Genomic DNA, 12,167 nt, shown 5'->3' on the forward strand with positions numbered 1-12,167 from the left:
GAAGAACATGCAAACTCCGCACAGAAATGCCAGAAATACCTTCTTGCTGTGAGGTGATCGTGCTACCCACTGCGCCACCGAAGAAACGAAATGCTCAAAGTACCAGGAGTTAGTAGAGAAGTGCCAGGAAGGGGGCTGAAAGACCCACTGTGAGCTAATAGAAATGGGCTGTAGAGGGTTTGCAGGGCGTTCACTCTGTAAAGTCTTCAACCACAAGATGGCTATGGATAAAAAGGGCTGATCCATGGGTGATGGCTACTGGGACGCAAGCTAGGGTCTGATCAACCTCAGCTGGGTCTCCTGCAAGGTTGTCTGAGGTTGAAAGACCCAAAACACCCAGTGACGCCAGGATCACTGACGATGCATCACAGTGCGTCTAGATGATGCATCTTGCACACAAATAACAATACTTTTATTTGAAATTTGTAAGAAATTACCTTAGTATAATTAAACATATATAAACATTTTGTTCAAACCCATGCCTGGAGAAACTTTTCAGTGGGTCTTTTCATTTGTTTCTATTGCTGATATTTAATTCAATTTTGTTTTATTTTGTATTAATTTTATTTTATATCATTTCATATACTGTAGCTCTCTGACACAGACCAGTATTTCATAGTCTACATACACTATATATCTTGTTTTTATTCAGCGCGTTAGACAATAGCAGGTTTAATTCATCAATCTCTCTGACAGAAGGGTGGTAAAAACAAAACCTTTGTTGAAAGAACTCGTATCACATCTAGGCTGAAGTTTGCCCATGGGGAAGTAAAAGCTTCATTTTGCAGATATTTTCCATGGCCTGATATTACCAAAAAATTTGGAGCCTCAGGCAGTATGAAGCATCCCCGCAGTGAAGCATGGTGGATACTTTGGGGATCCTTCTCTGGGACAGGAACTGGAAAACTCATAAGGATGAATGGGGGAAAATGGATGAAGCTGAGTCCAGATAAACCCTGGAGGAAACTGTGCTAAAATGCAGATGAGTGCTGGGACCTGCAAGATGATTCAAATTCCAACAGGACAGTGACCTGTAACGTGCTGCGGTAGCCAGACTGGAGTGGCTTAAAACCAGGAAGGTTAATGTCTTGGAGTGGCCCAGTCAAATCTCAAACCAACTGAGCACCTGTGAAATTACTTACATGCTGCTGTTCAAGAATTTCATCTGGGGAAAATTACAAAAAAAAATAAAGATACATGATGACAGACACTCAGAGACATTAACACCTCACTAGACTACTGCCAAATGTGATCTAAATGTCATCTATCAGACTCTGACGAACAAATAACTCACTTTCCTTTTAGGTTTTTTACATTTATTCAGTGAAATATGAAATTAACCTATAGTGACTTTTAACTTTAGTGTTGCACAGAAATGTTTGCAAATTGCATTGCATTTGTTGTAACAGTTCTTGAGTGAATTGATATATGCACTAAAAATGAAGATGCCGAAAAAACATAAATGCATTGTGCATATGCACACTGACCTGATTTCTGTCTTTCTTGTGTGTTGCAGACTGTTCAGAGCGATCCAGCCACACATTCACACTCTCTGCAGGAGGAATGAAGACAGGTGAAGCTGAAGACAGGTAAGAACCACAGCTCTTAATTACTTCTGGGATTTTTACTATATAAACTAAAACCTAGTTATCAGACACATCTTCGAAACACAAATCTACAGTAAACAATGGCATATTGCCACACGGAGAAGTCGTTACAAGGACTATATCTTGGAAAGCTAGAAGAAAATTAAAAGAAATTGGAAAGTTAGAAGGCCAATTACACTTGTATTTTCTTTTGCCTTGGGATAGCTTCCCTTACAAAAAAAACACTAGCTTCATGTTAAAATCACATGTAAAATAATATGGAATAAAATTGAATTAAGAAAAGTTTAGTTTAGGAACATTATCATGAAAGAACAATCATTTTTTTTCTAGTGGGCAATGGGTGATACATATAGCTCAGCTGAACTGTAGGCAATCCAAATTCCTTTTCCTTTTCCGGATCACATCCCCCTCTCTTAAACTTTGCTTCTTGTCAATCTATCTTGTCACAAATCATTCATTCATTTTTCTTCAGCCTAGTCTCTATTTCAGAGGTCACCACAGCAGAATAAACCGCCAAATATTCCATAATATGTTTTACGCAGGGGATGCCGTTCCAGCTGCAACCCAGTAGTGGGAAACACCCATAAACTTTCACATTCACACAAACACACATACACCACGGCCAATTTATTTTATTCACTTCACCTATAGCGCATGTCTTTGGACTGTGGGGGAAACTGGAACACCCAGAGGAAACCCACGCCAACACGGGAAGAACATGCAAACTCCACACAGAAATGCCAGCTGACTTGAACCAGCGACCTTCTTGCTGTGAGGCAACAGTGCCTACCACTAAGCCACCATGCCGCATTTTTAATAAATCTAAAAAAAGATTAAATCCAGGTTCAGCCTATTTAATAGTATGTTCTGTGTCTGCTTACCTTACAAAATGTGACAAGATGCCCCACTATCGTTACCATTATTATTGAACAGTACAGGGTTTTTATTGGTAATATTGGAAATAGCTTTTCTGCAACCAAGATGTTTACCTTATACCGTATTCATGTTTGCATCTGAAGTAAAGAAGTTATTTTTTTATTTTATTGCATTAGTCATTTGTAAATTACAGATCAGTGGACTAAATGTGCAAATTAAATCAAATTCCTGACTAAATGAATATTAGTACAGGTATGTGTCTTTTAAAGTTAAAATCTGTTTCGTTTCACAACAGTGAATAAAAATATATATATATTTATGACCGAGACTTAATACATCAGCTCTGGGCTGCAGTTCAGGTGTCTCTGCTTTTATTTGTTTCTGCTCATTACGTGCTCAACTTGTGTTTACAAGACAGCAAAGGAAAATATCTCCGTTTAAGAAGAAGGAGAGCAAATCTCCAGTGTTTCCAATGTCATTATTCATCTTTTTCTTTTAATGACTCTGAAATAATTATTTGGTTTGAGGACTGCGATCCCTAATAAGGTGTAGCAGGAAAAACAACAGGGGAAAAAGGAATCAGGGGAACGACGTCTTTTGAGTACAGCCACTGTGTTTGTGTTAATGAATGCAGGTTGGGTTAATGACGAGGAATAGACTTCAAACAGCGCCGTGAGGCTGTCTGTCTCTGATGAGGGTCTTTTTGATGCTTTTTCGTAACTGTTTCTAAGGATAAAGTCTTCACATTGGCTGCTCTAGTTTCTATAGCACAGTGTCACGTACAAGCTGAACCGTGATCAGGACTTAAGGTCAGCCAATCTGTTGGAGAAATAGGGAAACGGCACTCAGTGATTGGACACTGAATATTTTCTCATCCAATCCTAAGACATCTGTCTTCACAGGCTCCAGAAAAATGCAGTGTGACAGTCCCCGAAATCATTCAACAGGTCTGCTGAGGTTAACAATGTGGGCTGATTTGGACTTTTAAATAACTTACTGTAAAGCATCATATTATCATCAGGGTGGTTGTTAAAGTCGTGCATGTGAGAGAGCATGTGGTGTGTGCCAGTGAATCTCAGTGCAAGGTCATCTGTACCTATGCCTCAATTAATATGATTGAATAAATAGGCATTTAAGTACACTTACAGTTAATGTGCTAATTTAATGAATGTGCATCTAATTTAATTGACATGTTTATTTTTTTCATAATGCATCAGTTTATGGGGCAAAAAACCCTTAATTACCACAAATTCAAGAATAGCTACTGCTGTTGCATCTATATTAATGGCATTCCTCGCTAGATGATTTTTATAAATGGGGTCATCGTATCTAAACCTGCCTTCACATATCTGTGTTTTTACACCTTCTCTGTGTTTTTTTTTATCCTATCAGCGGTCGTTCTCTCTCTGTCTGCCTTGTTTGATGTCGTAAGTGCGTGCTGTCTAGCTGACTGAGGGCTGTTTAATTTGTTCTGACTAGATGAAAACAAACAGGCTGTTCCATCACTCATCTCTCTCCTGTGGACTTTTTCCCTTCTTTCCTTCCTTCCTTTTTTTCCGGTCTGCTTCTCCTATCATTCTTTTGAATACGCTCCTTCGTTTCACTCTCCCTCTCCTTCATTTGTTCCTTTTCTTTTGTTCTCTCAATCATTTCCTCCTCCTTTTTTCTCCCCCACAAGCTCTGTCCTGCTTTCTCTCGCACTAATTGTGTTGTGAAACACCTTTGCTGTGTGTTCAGGGCCCGAGTCCATCAGGGCCTGTGTGTGTGTGTGCATGCGTTTGATGTGTAGTGCTGTCCGCGCTACTCTGTATGCTGGTGAGAAGGGGATCATTATGTGTGCTTGTATTCGAGTCGTTTTTATTTAAGACGCCAGACAATGGACTGGTGATTGAAGAAAACAGCAGGTTGACAATGAGTCTCTGTGTCTGATAATGCAGCACCATCCTGCCGGGCAGCTTTAGGAGGGCCCCGGCTCATTGTGGCTCCGAGGAGAATGGGAGAGAGGGAGAGAGAACAAACCCGCTGCTTAGTAGGAGGAATATTTTGTCGTGGTATGTCATTATTTTGCAAATTTGTATTATCTCATCATGTTGTCTTCATTGTAATTGCGGCTAATTAGAGGGCTAGTTAGAGGCCGGGCTTTGAGGCTAGCTTTAGCGTGAAAGAAGCCCGCCGATTAGCACTCTCCACCGGAGGAAGCACAGAAAGGAGAGATTAATCTGGTTACCTTGACGACACTCGCTTCCATCTGCGAGGAACAATGCGGTTTTGTTTCGATGGATCAGTTTGGATCAACAGAACGTGGTGCTCTCGCTTTAACAATGCCCAATTCTGTCTAACCTTCACTGCCGCCCTCCTGTTTCAAGCCCCCCTGCCACCTTCACTTCTTCTCCTCCAAATCGTCATCCCCTCACTTTTTCACTCCTCTTTTTTTTCAGTTCTCGTTGTCCCTGTGATCTTTTAGGCTGAATGACTTTTGAAGTCTTGAGTATGTGGATTACAGTTGGATAGTATGACAGATAGAAAAATAAATCATCCAAGTACACAACAAATACATCATCTCACTGCTTGACAAGTAAATCATCTGACTACACAACAAACAAATCATTCACCTATTTGCTAAATAACTTAATAGTCAAGTCACAAGTACCTCAATACATTATCAGGCTGTTTGGCAGGTAAACCATTGAGGTACTCAATAACTCAACAACTACAGTACTTAGGCAAGTCATCCGAGTCCTTGACTACTACAAGGCATAAATCATCCAACTACTACTTCTAACTACTACCTTCTCAAAAGGTAAATCATACAAATACATGGTTTCTGCTATTCATTCATCCAGGGTGGTGCGCCACACCAAAATTCATCCCACCAAGGCTACATTACAGCTTCTCATTCAAAACATTCAATCTTTGTTTTATTTTAATAGCGTGTTGTAATCGCACCAAAAGGTATTAAAAGGTAAGTGAATTATAACCACGAGAACTTTTCTGCAACCGTAGTAGTGATGTGCGTTATTTGTTTAACCCTTTAAGGTGACATTCTGACTGACTGACAGGTGTGTGATGCATGAGGCTAGCAAACACACTGTAGCTTTTTAGTTAAGATGAACAGTTACCATAATTATATTTTATAAATAAAGGTCTATGGCTCTGCATACAATGTAGGGCTGCATGATTCTGGCTAAAATCAAGATCACGATTTTCTCACGATTCTGTAGATGTAAAATAAAGGTTCATACGAGAACATATGGTAAAAACATACATACACAAACATAGGGTAAAACAACAATAATAATATTAGTCCTGTGAGTAGGTCTACTGTGGGTTAAAATGCTCAATTTTGTGGATTGAAACGGTGGATTTGAACAGACTTCAAATTTGTCCTGGTTGTTAATTCACAGTAAATGTTTGAAACATATGCTTGTCATTTGTCATTGACAGCATTATTAGATCATTTTTTTCAATAAAATAAAATAAGACATTTGTCATTATCAGATTCCCTCTTGCATTATATTCAACATTATATAGGCTAGAGTAGTTATACAGACCCAGTAAACATTTATTTTTATGCACAACACTTTGTGTTCGCTATAAAAAAACATATCAAATGCTTGTCGTAATCATAACTAAAATGTGATCATTTAAATGATGCGCGCGTGGTTGCACTTTCACTGCCACTTGCATTCATGTCATGTCTGTCGTCACTCACAAAAAAAAAAAAAACACATGCAAATCATACTTCCCGCACGGCTCTCAAACGATCGCTCTGTGCAACAAACTGCACGTTATTTACAACTTTATTAGCTGTTGTTTACAGCCTATGCAGGTTCTCTTCACTACAGTAGACTTGGCAGGCACGTGTTTCAATTGCCTCTCTGAGGCAAAAAATCGCGGCCACGTATACATCATTACATTAAGACAGAAATTAAATTTTTTGGCTGAATTGTACCTCATACAGTATGTGACACTTTTAACACAATATTGGAGCTATCCATGTTGTTGAGCCGCGTATGTAAGCTCAAGAAGCTCCTGACCGTGATAATCTAATTGGCTGAATCGTAGAAAAGCTTAATTAAGATTGTGTGTAGGGTCAAATCGAGATCACGATCTTTTTTCGATTAATTGTGCAGCCCTTATACAATGACTTTATCTTGCTGGAGTTGATAGCTGTTTCACTTTAATTCAGGACGCATCAATGCAACTCTGTAGGTCTATTGGAGACATTCATAAATATTATTAGCAAATCTAATAAATGTTGGAGACATGTTACATAAACGCACTAAATCGCACTTCAGCACCAATTATTTAAGAGCGAACAAGAAAATCTGCACTTGAGCAGCATATATTTGAGGGCGTGCAAGAAGTTTTGTGCACGAACAGAGGAAATCGATATTCGCATGCTCGTATTACATAATCGTGATCTTGACTTGTAATACTGCGCCCACGCCATTTGTCAATTGCCTGAGCTCGACAGGTGTAAATTATCCAACTACTCAAAAGATAAATTTACTCAATTGCTTAGTAACTTGATCCCCCGACTACTTAAGGGGTATGAATCCTTCATCTTCTCAAGAAACTGAAAAATAAACCATCTTTTTAAGTAAATAACAAAGGTGCTCAAAATGTTCATGGGTAAATCATTCACCTAGTGACATACTCAACAGGTAAATATTCCAAATACTTGTAAATCCTTGTAAATGTAAACTACTCATGAACTTGACATAGACTATCTACTCAATCATTCAAGAGTTAATTCATCTTAATCCAAAAAAGAGATTCTCTTAATATAACTCGTCTGATGACTTGGTTTAATCAACAGATACTCCTACCTGAGTACCTGGTATGCATACTATTTGTGACACTGATCTGATCGTTGCTGTTATGATTGAGTTCATTGGTGCACGTGTCCATCCCCAATGTCTGTTGACTGAAAGGCAGGAGAATGAGGTTTTGTCTGTGGTGACAGGCGGAGGTTACCAGAGGTTGTGACCTTGTCACACCAAGCCTGAAGATTTGTCCCCAAATCCCCCTCAGGGCTGAAAAGCACTTAATGAAATAATACACCCGTCTGACTGTAAACCCAGCAGAGGGACTCCCCTACAAACGCCATTCTCAGAGACAGTGAGCTGTGAGTTTGTACAGCGGAAAAGAGAAGGCTGTTAAAAGTAGAAAAAATGCCTTTTGTTTTCTTTGAGATGAGGAGGGAAAGAGCGAAGGAAAAGAAGAAGAAAATCAGCCTCGCAGATCACATGTAAGTGTTCATTGTGATGAGCAGTTAGAGTTGGAGCACAAAACGCTGTCTCTCCATCTGGTGTTCACTTTGCACTCTGAACAGAAACAGAGAGAGAGAGAAAGAGAGAGAGAGGGAGAGAGAGAAAGAGAGAGAGACAATTGAAAGAATGCCAGTGACATCTGCTCCCATGGGCGCCACAATGGATATCCACAGAGATCATACTCACACAGCCCTCACTTACAAAGGCACCACTGTACGTGTGTATGCGTGTGTGTGTGTGTGTGTGTGTTCACAATCCATGTGATCTGGGAACTCCACAGCATCTTGACAAAGCCATGGCCATTATGCCATCCAAAGATGAAACTCTCAAACTTCTGTTCTGTACTGTAATTTAGAGAGATACCCAAAAAAATACTCTTATTTATTTGTGTTTGGATATTGTTGACAGTCTGTTTGTCTGACAACTTTATGCCATTGTTAAATATGTAACATATGTGTTTCTAAACCAGTTACGGCAAAATGTACTACAGTATCAGCTAGTCATTATCACGAAAATAAACCCAGGAAGACTGATTTGATTATATCTGTCTTGGTTTCCAGTGACAACAGTGAACAATTATGTAGAAGGTGTTTGACTCTATAGTCCCTGTTGACCAATCAGGATCAATTATTATGATATTCCATTACCAATTATCAAGAAATATATGACAAATTAAACTAATAAATATTTCCTGAGCAGAAAATCAGTCTAGAATAATTTCTGAAGGATCATGTTACAATGAACCCTAGAGTAAAGGCTGCTGAGAAATCAGCTTTGACATCACAGAAATAAATTACATTTTAAAGTATATCTAAATTGAAAACTGTTATTATAAATTGTAATATTGCACAATCAAAACCAAACCCAAATATTTGACTGACAGAACAATATATTTTTATGACTTTTTTCCCAATTCAACCTAAAGCATCTTCGGTCCAAACAAATGTGGGTTTGTTAGTGTGGGGGTGTGTTTTTTGTGGGGTTTTGCATACTTATCTGTGAGGAAAATTTCCCCTGTTGTGTTTCATGTGCATTCAAACTGGAGTCTGACGATACGCTCGTAATTTCCGTAAGTCATCTCTCTCCAAATCGCTTCAAAGATTTGCAGAGTGCCAAAGATTTCCACCGTTTTTTCCTCCCCGGGCCAGCTCTAGCATGGTGCAGCAAGGAGCGAGGAACAAAAAAAAAAACAAAAAAAAACAAAACAATGTTTGAACAGAAAGTGTTTTTAAAAGGACCTCCGTCAAGATGAACTTTCAGATGTGTTTCCAACGGCACACATCTGCTGCGTGTGGTACATCTGTTCTTCAGCCCCTGAAAGCTGACAGGAAATATCCTCATTATTGAAGCGCCGCTGATTATTCATACATTCACTCAATCATTTGTTCACCCACCTGTTTATTCCTTTACTCCTTCACTCTCCAAAATAGCAGCTTGATTTGAATGAAGAGCATCTTATGTCTTCACCGAGGAAATGAGGCTGTTTTGTGTGGAAAATTGCTGTGGTTTGAGTTTACATATGGAAGCCAACCGAAATGTTGGAATTTGGAGCCAAGATGGCTCTCATCAAGCACTTGACCAGATAGAGGTGTGTGTGCGTGTGCATGTGTGTGTATGTGTGTGTGTGTATGTGTGTAACTACACCTGATGATTATGGCTGTTTTGGCAGGAGCAGTGGGGGCTTTCGTGCCACGTCCTCTCTGTGGTCTGCTTACCGTCATGGCAACCCAGTCATGGCCCCGCTCTCTTAATGGCAGCGTTTATGACATGATGTCACCTGTGTGAGCAAGCTATTGTTTGACTCCTGCCCACGTGGCATTTTCCCCCAAACACATGGCGCCTCTGTTACACACTCAGAGAGAAGAGGAAACAGGAGCTGGACATTTAGCAATGCTTGAAATTCTGACTTCATGATAAGCTGTGATGTATCAATAAAAATTCTTTTTTTCCCTTTCTTTTAATGAACTTTATTGTTTAAAAATGTATGATTTACTTAAGCATATATACGTTGAATGAGCTCTGAGGTTGCCATATTAGTGCTCCATGTGAGTTCTATGTTATGTAAGTCTTCTGAAGTCATACAAGTATTGACTGAGAAACTAAATGAGATACATTCACTGAAAATCTCAATCATTTCTTTTTCTGACACGTTCATGAGAAGTATTGTGATATCTGTGAACAAAACAATTATTTATTTAGAATCTTTTCAATTATTTATTTGATCCAGATCATAGAAGTGGAATGGTTATTCAATTGAATTGTTCTGGCCTTATTTCAACTCTTGCCTGACTCGATGCAGTCAAGGTTAATAAATGATGACAGGTCATTATTATTTTTTAAGAGAATCCTTTTAAGATTATTTGTATCTAATAATGCAACCTATATAATGCATGTAATACAGTCTTTTCTTCACATTCAGAATACTTGAAATATAGTGCTCAAGCCATATAAAGCAATTTTATGCTGCTATTTGCCTTTCTGAGTTAAAAGCTCAAGTTCAGGGCAAAGAACGGAGCAACCAGCAAACTTGACAATCATGATATGCATATGATGAGGACAGAATTTGGTCTTTTAAGATTTTAAAAAATTCTATGCATTTTATACCAGTAATACGTTCTTGCCACCTACAGTTTATAACATGTCATGTAATAGTACAGCTTTGTATTTACTATACTGACGAAACAATCAAAAGTGTTCGTAATTATGAAAGGGGTGCCCGTGGAGATCAGCGAACAGATGGGAATTAGTCGTTGTTGAATATCAAAGAGTGCATGGCATAGGAAACAGATTCTACAATGAGAAGAAGTGACATGGGAAAGAGATAAAGAATGAAAAGTACCAACACCAGAGCAGAATTCAGACTTAAACACAAGTGTCTTGGTGAAGGTGCTCACTTTTTGGTAGTAGTGTCGTAAACTGCAACCAGGGTATTGTCTACCCCAAAGACACACACACACACATGGTCCCCTCCCCTCCTTGTGCCATGCAGTCTGCTTGGCGATGCCCTCTGTGCCATCTGTAGCCTGTGCCCTGTGTGTGTGCCCCTCCTCCGCCCTCCTGCACTGTGATGGGTGGGTTTAACCATCTGTGTGCCAGAGGGGGATCACAGGAAATGGACCTGATAACACACAAACATACACGAGCACATATACATGCTTTATTTGTGTGTTGATCTGTAAGGTGGGACTTTGTAAGGTAAAAAAGAGTGACACATCTGTTGGTCAGGCCAATTCATTTGCCGATTTCTGGCCATTTTATGATCTTAAAGGGATGGTTCACCCCAAAATGAAATTTACTCATTATTAGCTTACCTTCAAGTAGTTCCAAACATTTATAAGTTCTTTTTCTCTATTGAACACAAAAAAAGACATTTTGAAGAAAGCTCAAAATCTGTGAGCACTGGCACCCATAGTAAGAAAAACAAATACTATGGAAGTAGTTTCTGCTTTCTCAAAACTCAAACAAGTTTATGACAAGTGAAGGGGTGTAAATAATGAGAGAATGTTCTGTAAGCTTTCTCTTTAATGGATTAAAAATATATATGGAAGACATATGGTGCAGTAGCACGTCAGGGCGTCCTGAGTTCGAATCCCGGCTCGTAGACATTTCCCTACCCTACCCACCTCTCTCTCCAACCTTGCTTTGTCTCAATACTGTCCTATCTAATAAAGGCAAAAAGGCCAAATATAAATAAAAAAAATTATATCTAAAAAAAAACAATAATAAAATAAATTATAATATATATATATATATATATATATATATATATATATATATATATATATATATATATATAAAAGACTTAAATTTGCAACAGTTTTTAATATAAAATTTGTTTGGTATATTTCACTATTTTAATTTAACCATGGATAGTTGTCAGTTACTCTCTTAGATTGCTTTTTAACAAACCAATAGCTGTAATTATTATTTATGATTACTATGACTTTATATATGTTGCTATTAAGAACATTTATTTATAGTAGTTAGTATAAGTAGGAAGTGCATATTTAGTTTTCAATGGATATTTGTCAATGTTTTTACATATAAAGGGATGTGATAATTATATAATATTTATTTATTTCATATTTAATAGATATTATTTATGTCAGATATGCTTAATTGGTCAGTCTTACGAACATGTAATATACAATTTATGGATGTATTGATAAATGGATAGATAGAAGTTTTACGTCATTGTTACACCATGGGTAAGGATGGGCTACAGTATTAATAACTAGCTGTACATAAAAACAGAAGTAATCACACGAAGTACGATGCATTAAATAATAATCACTACATTGTAAAAGTACAGTCTATTCTGTTTTTAGTTGGGTTTTTTTTCCTTTCTTGCCTCCCCTTTTTTCTGTTTTCCCACTTTCCTCTGCATTCCCAGAATCCTCCCTGAGGA

General features: G+C 38.3%; 1 protein-coding gene across 2 annotated transcripts in view; it reads left to right on the forward strand.

Annotated features, from left to right (window-relative positions):
* sox5 (SRY-box transcription factor 5) overlaps positions 1–12,167 on the forward strand; it is a 224,903-nt gene that overhangs the window by 129,664 nt on the left and 83,072 nt on the right. For both annotated transcript variants that reach the window (XM_056455714.1, XM_056455713.1), the window contains one exon: positions 1,517–1,589. In XM_056455714.1, coding sequence (XP_056311689.1) covers positions 1,564–1,589 — 26 coding nt within the window. In that variant the 5' untranslated portion in view covers positions 1,517–1,563. The remainder of the gene's footprint in view (positions 1–1,516; positions 1,590–12,167) is intronic.

The sequence above is a fragment of the Danio aesculapii genome, chromosome 4, assembly GCF_903798145.1.
Source record: "Danio aesculapii chromosome 4, fDanAes4.1, whole genome shotgun sequence".
Lineage (NCBI taxonomy): Eukaryota > Metazoa > Chordata > Actinopteri > Cypriniformes > Danionidae > Danio > Danio aesculapii.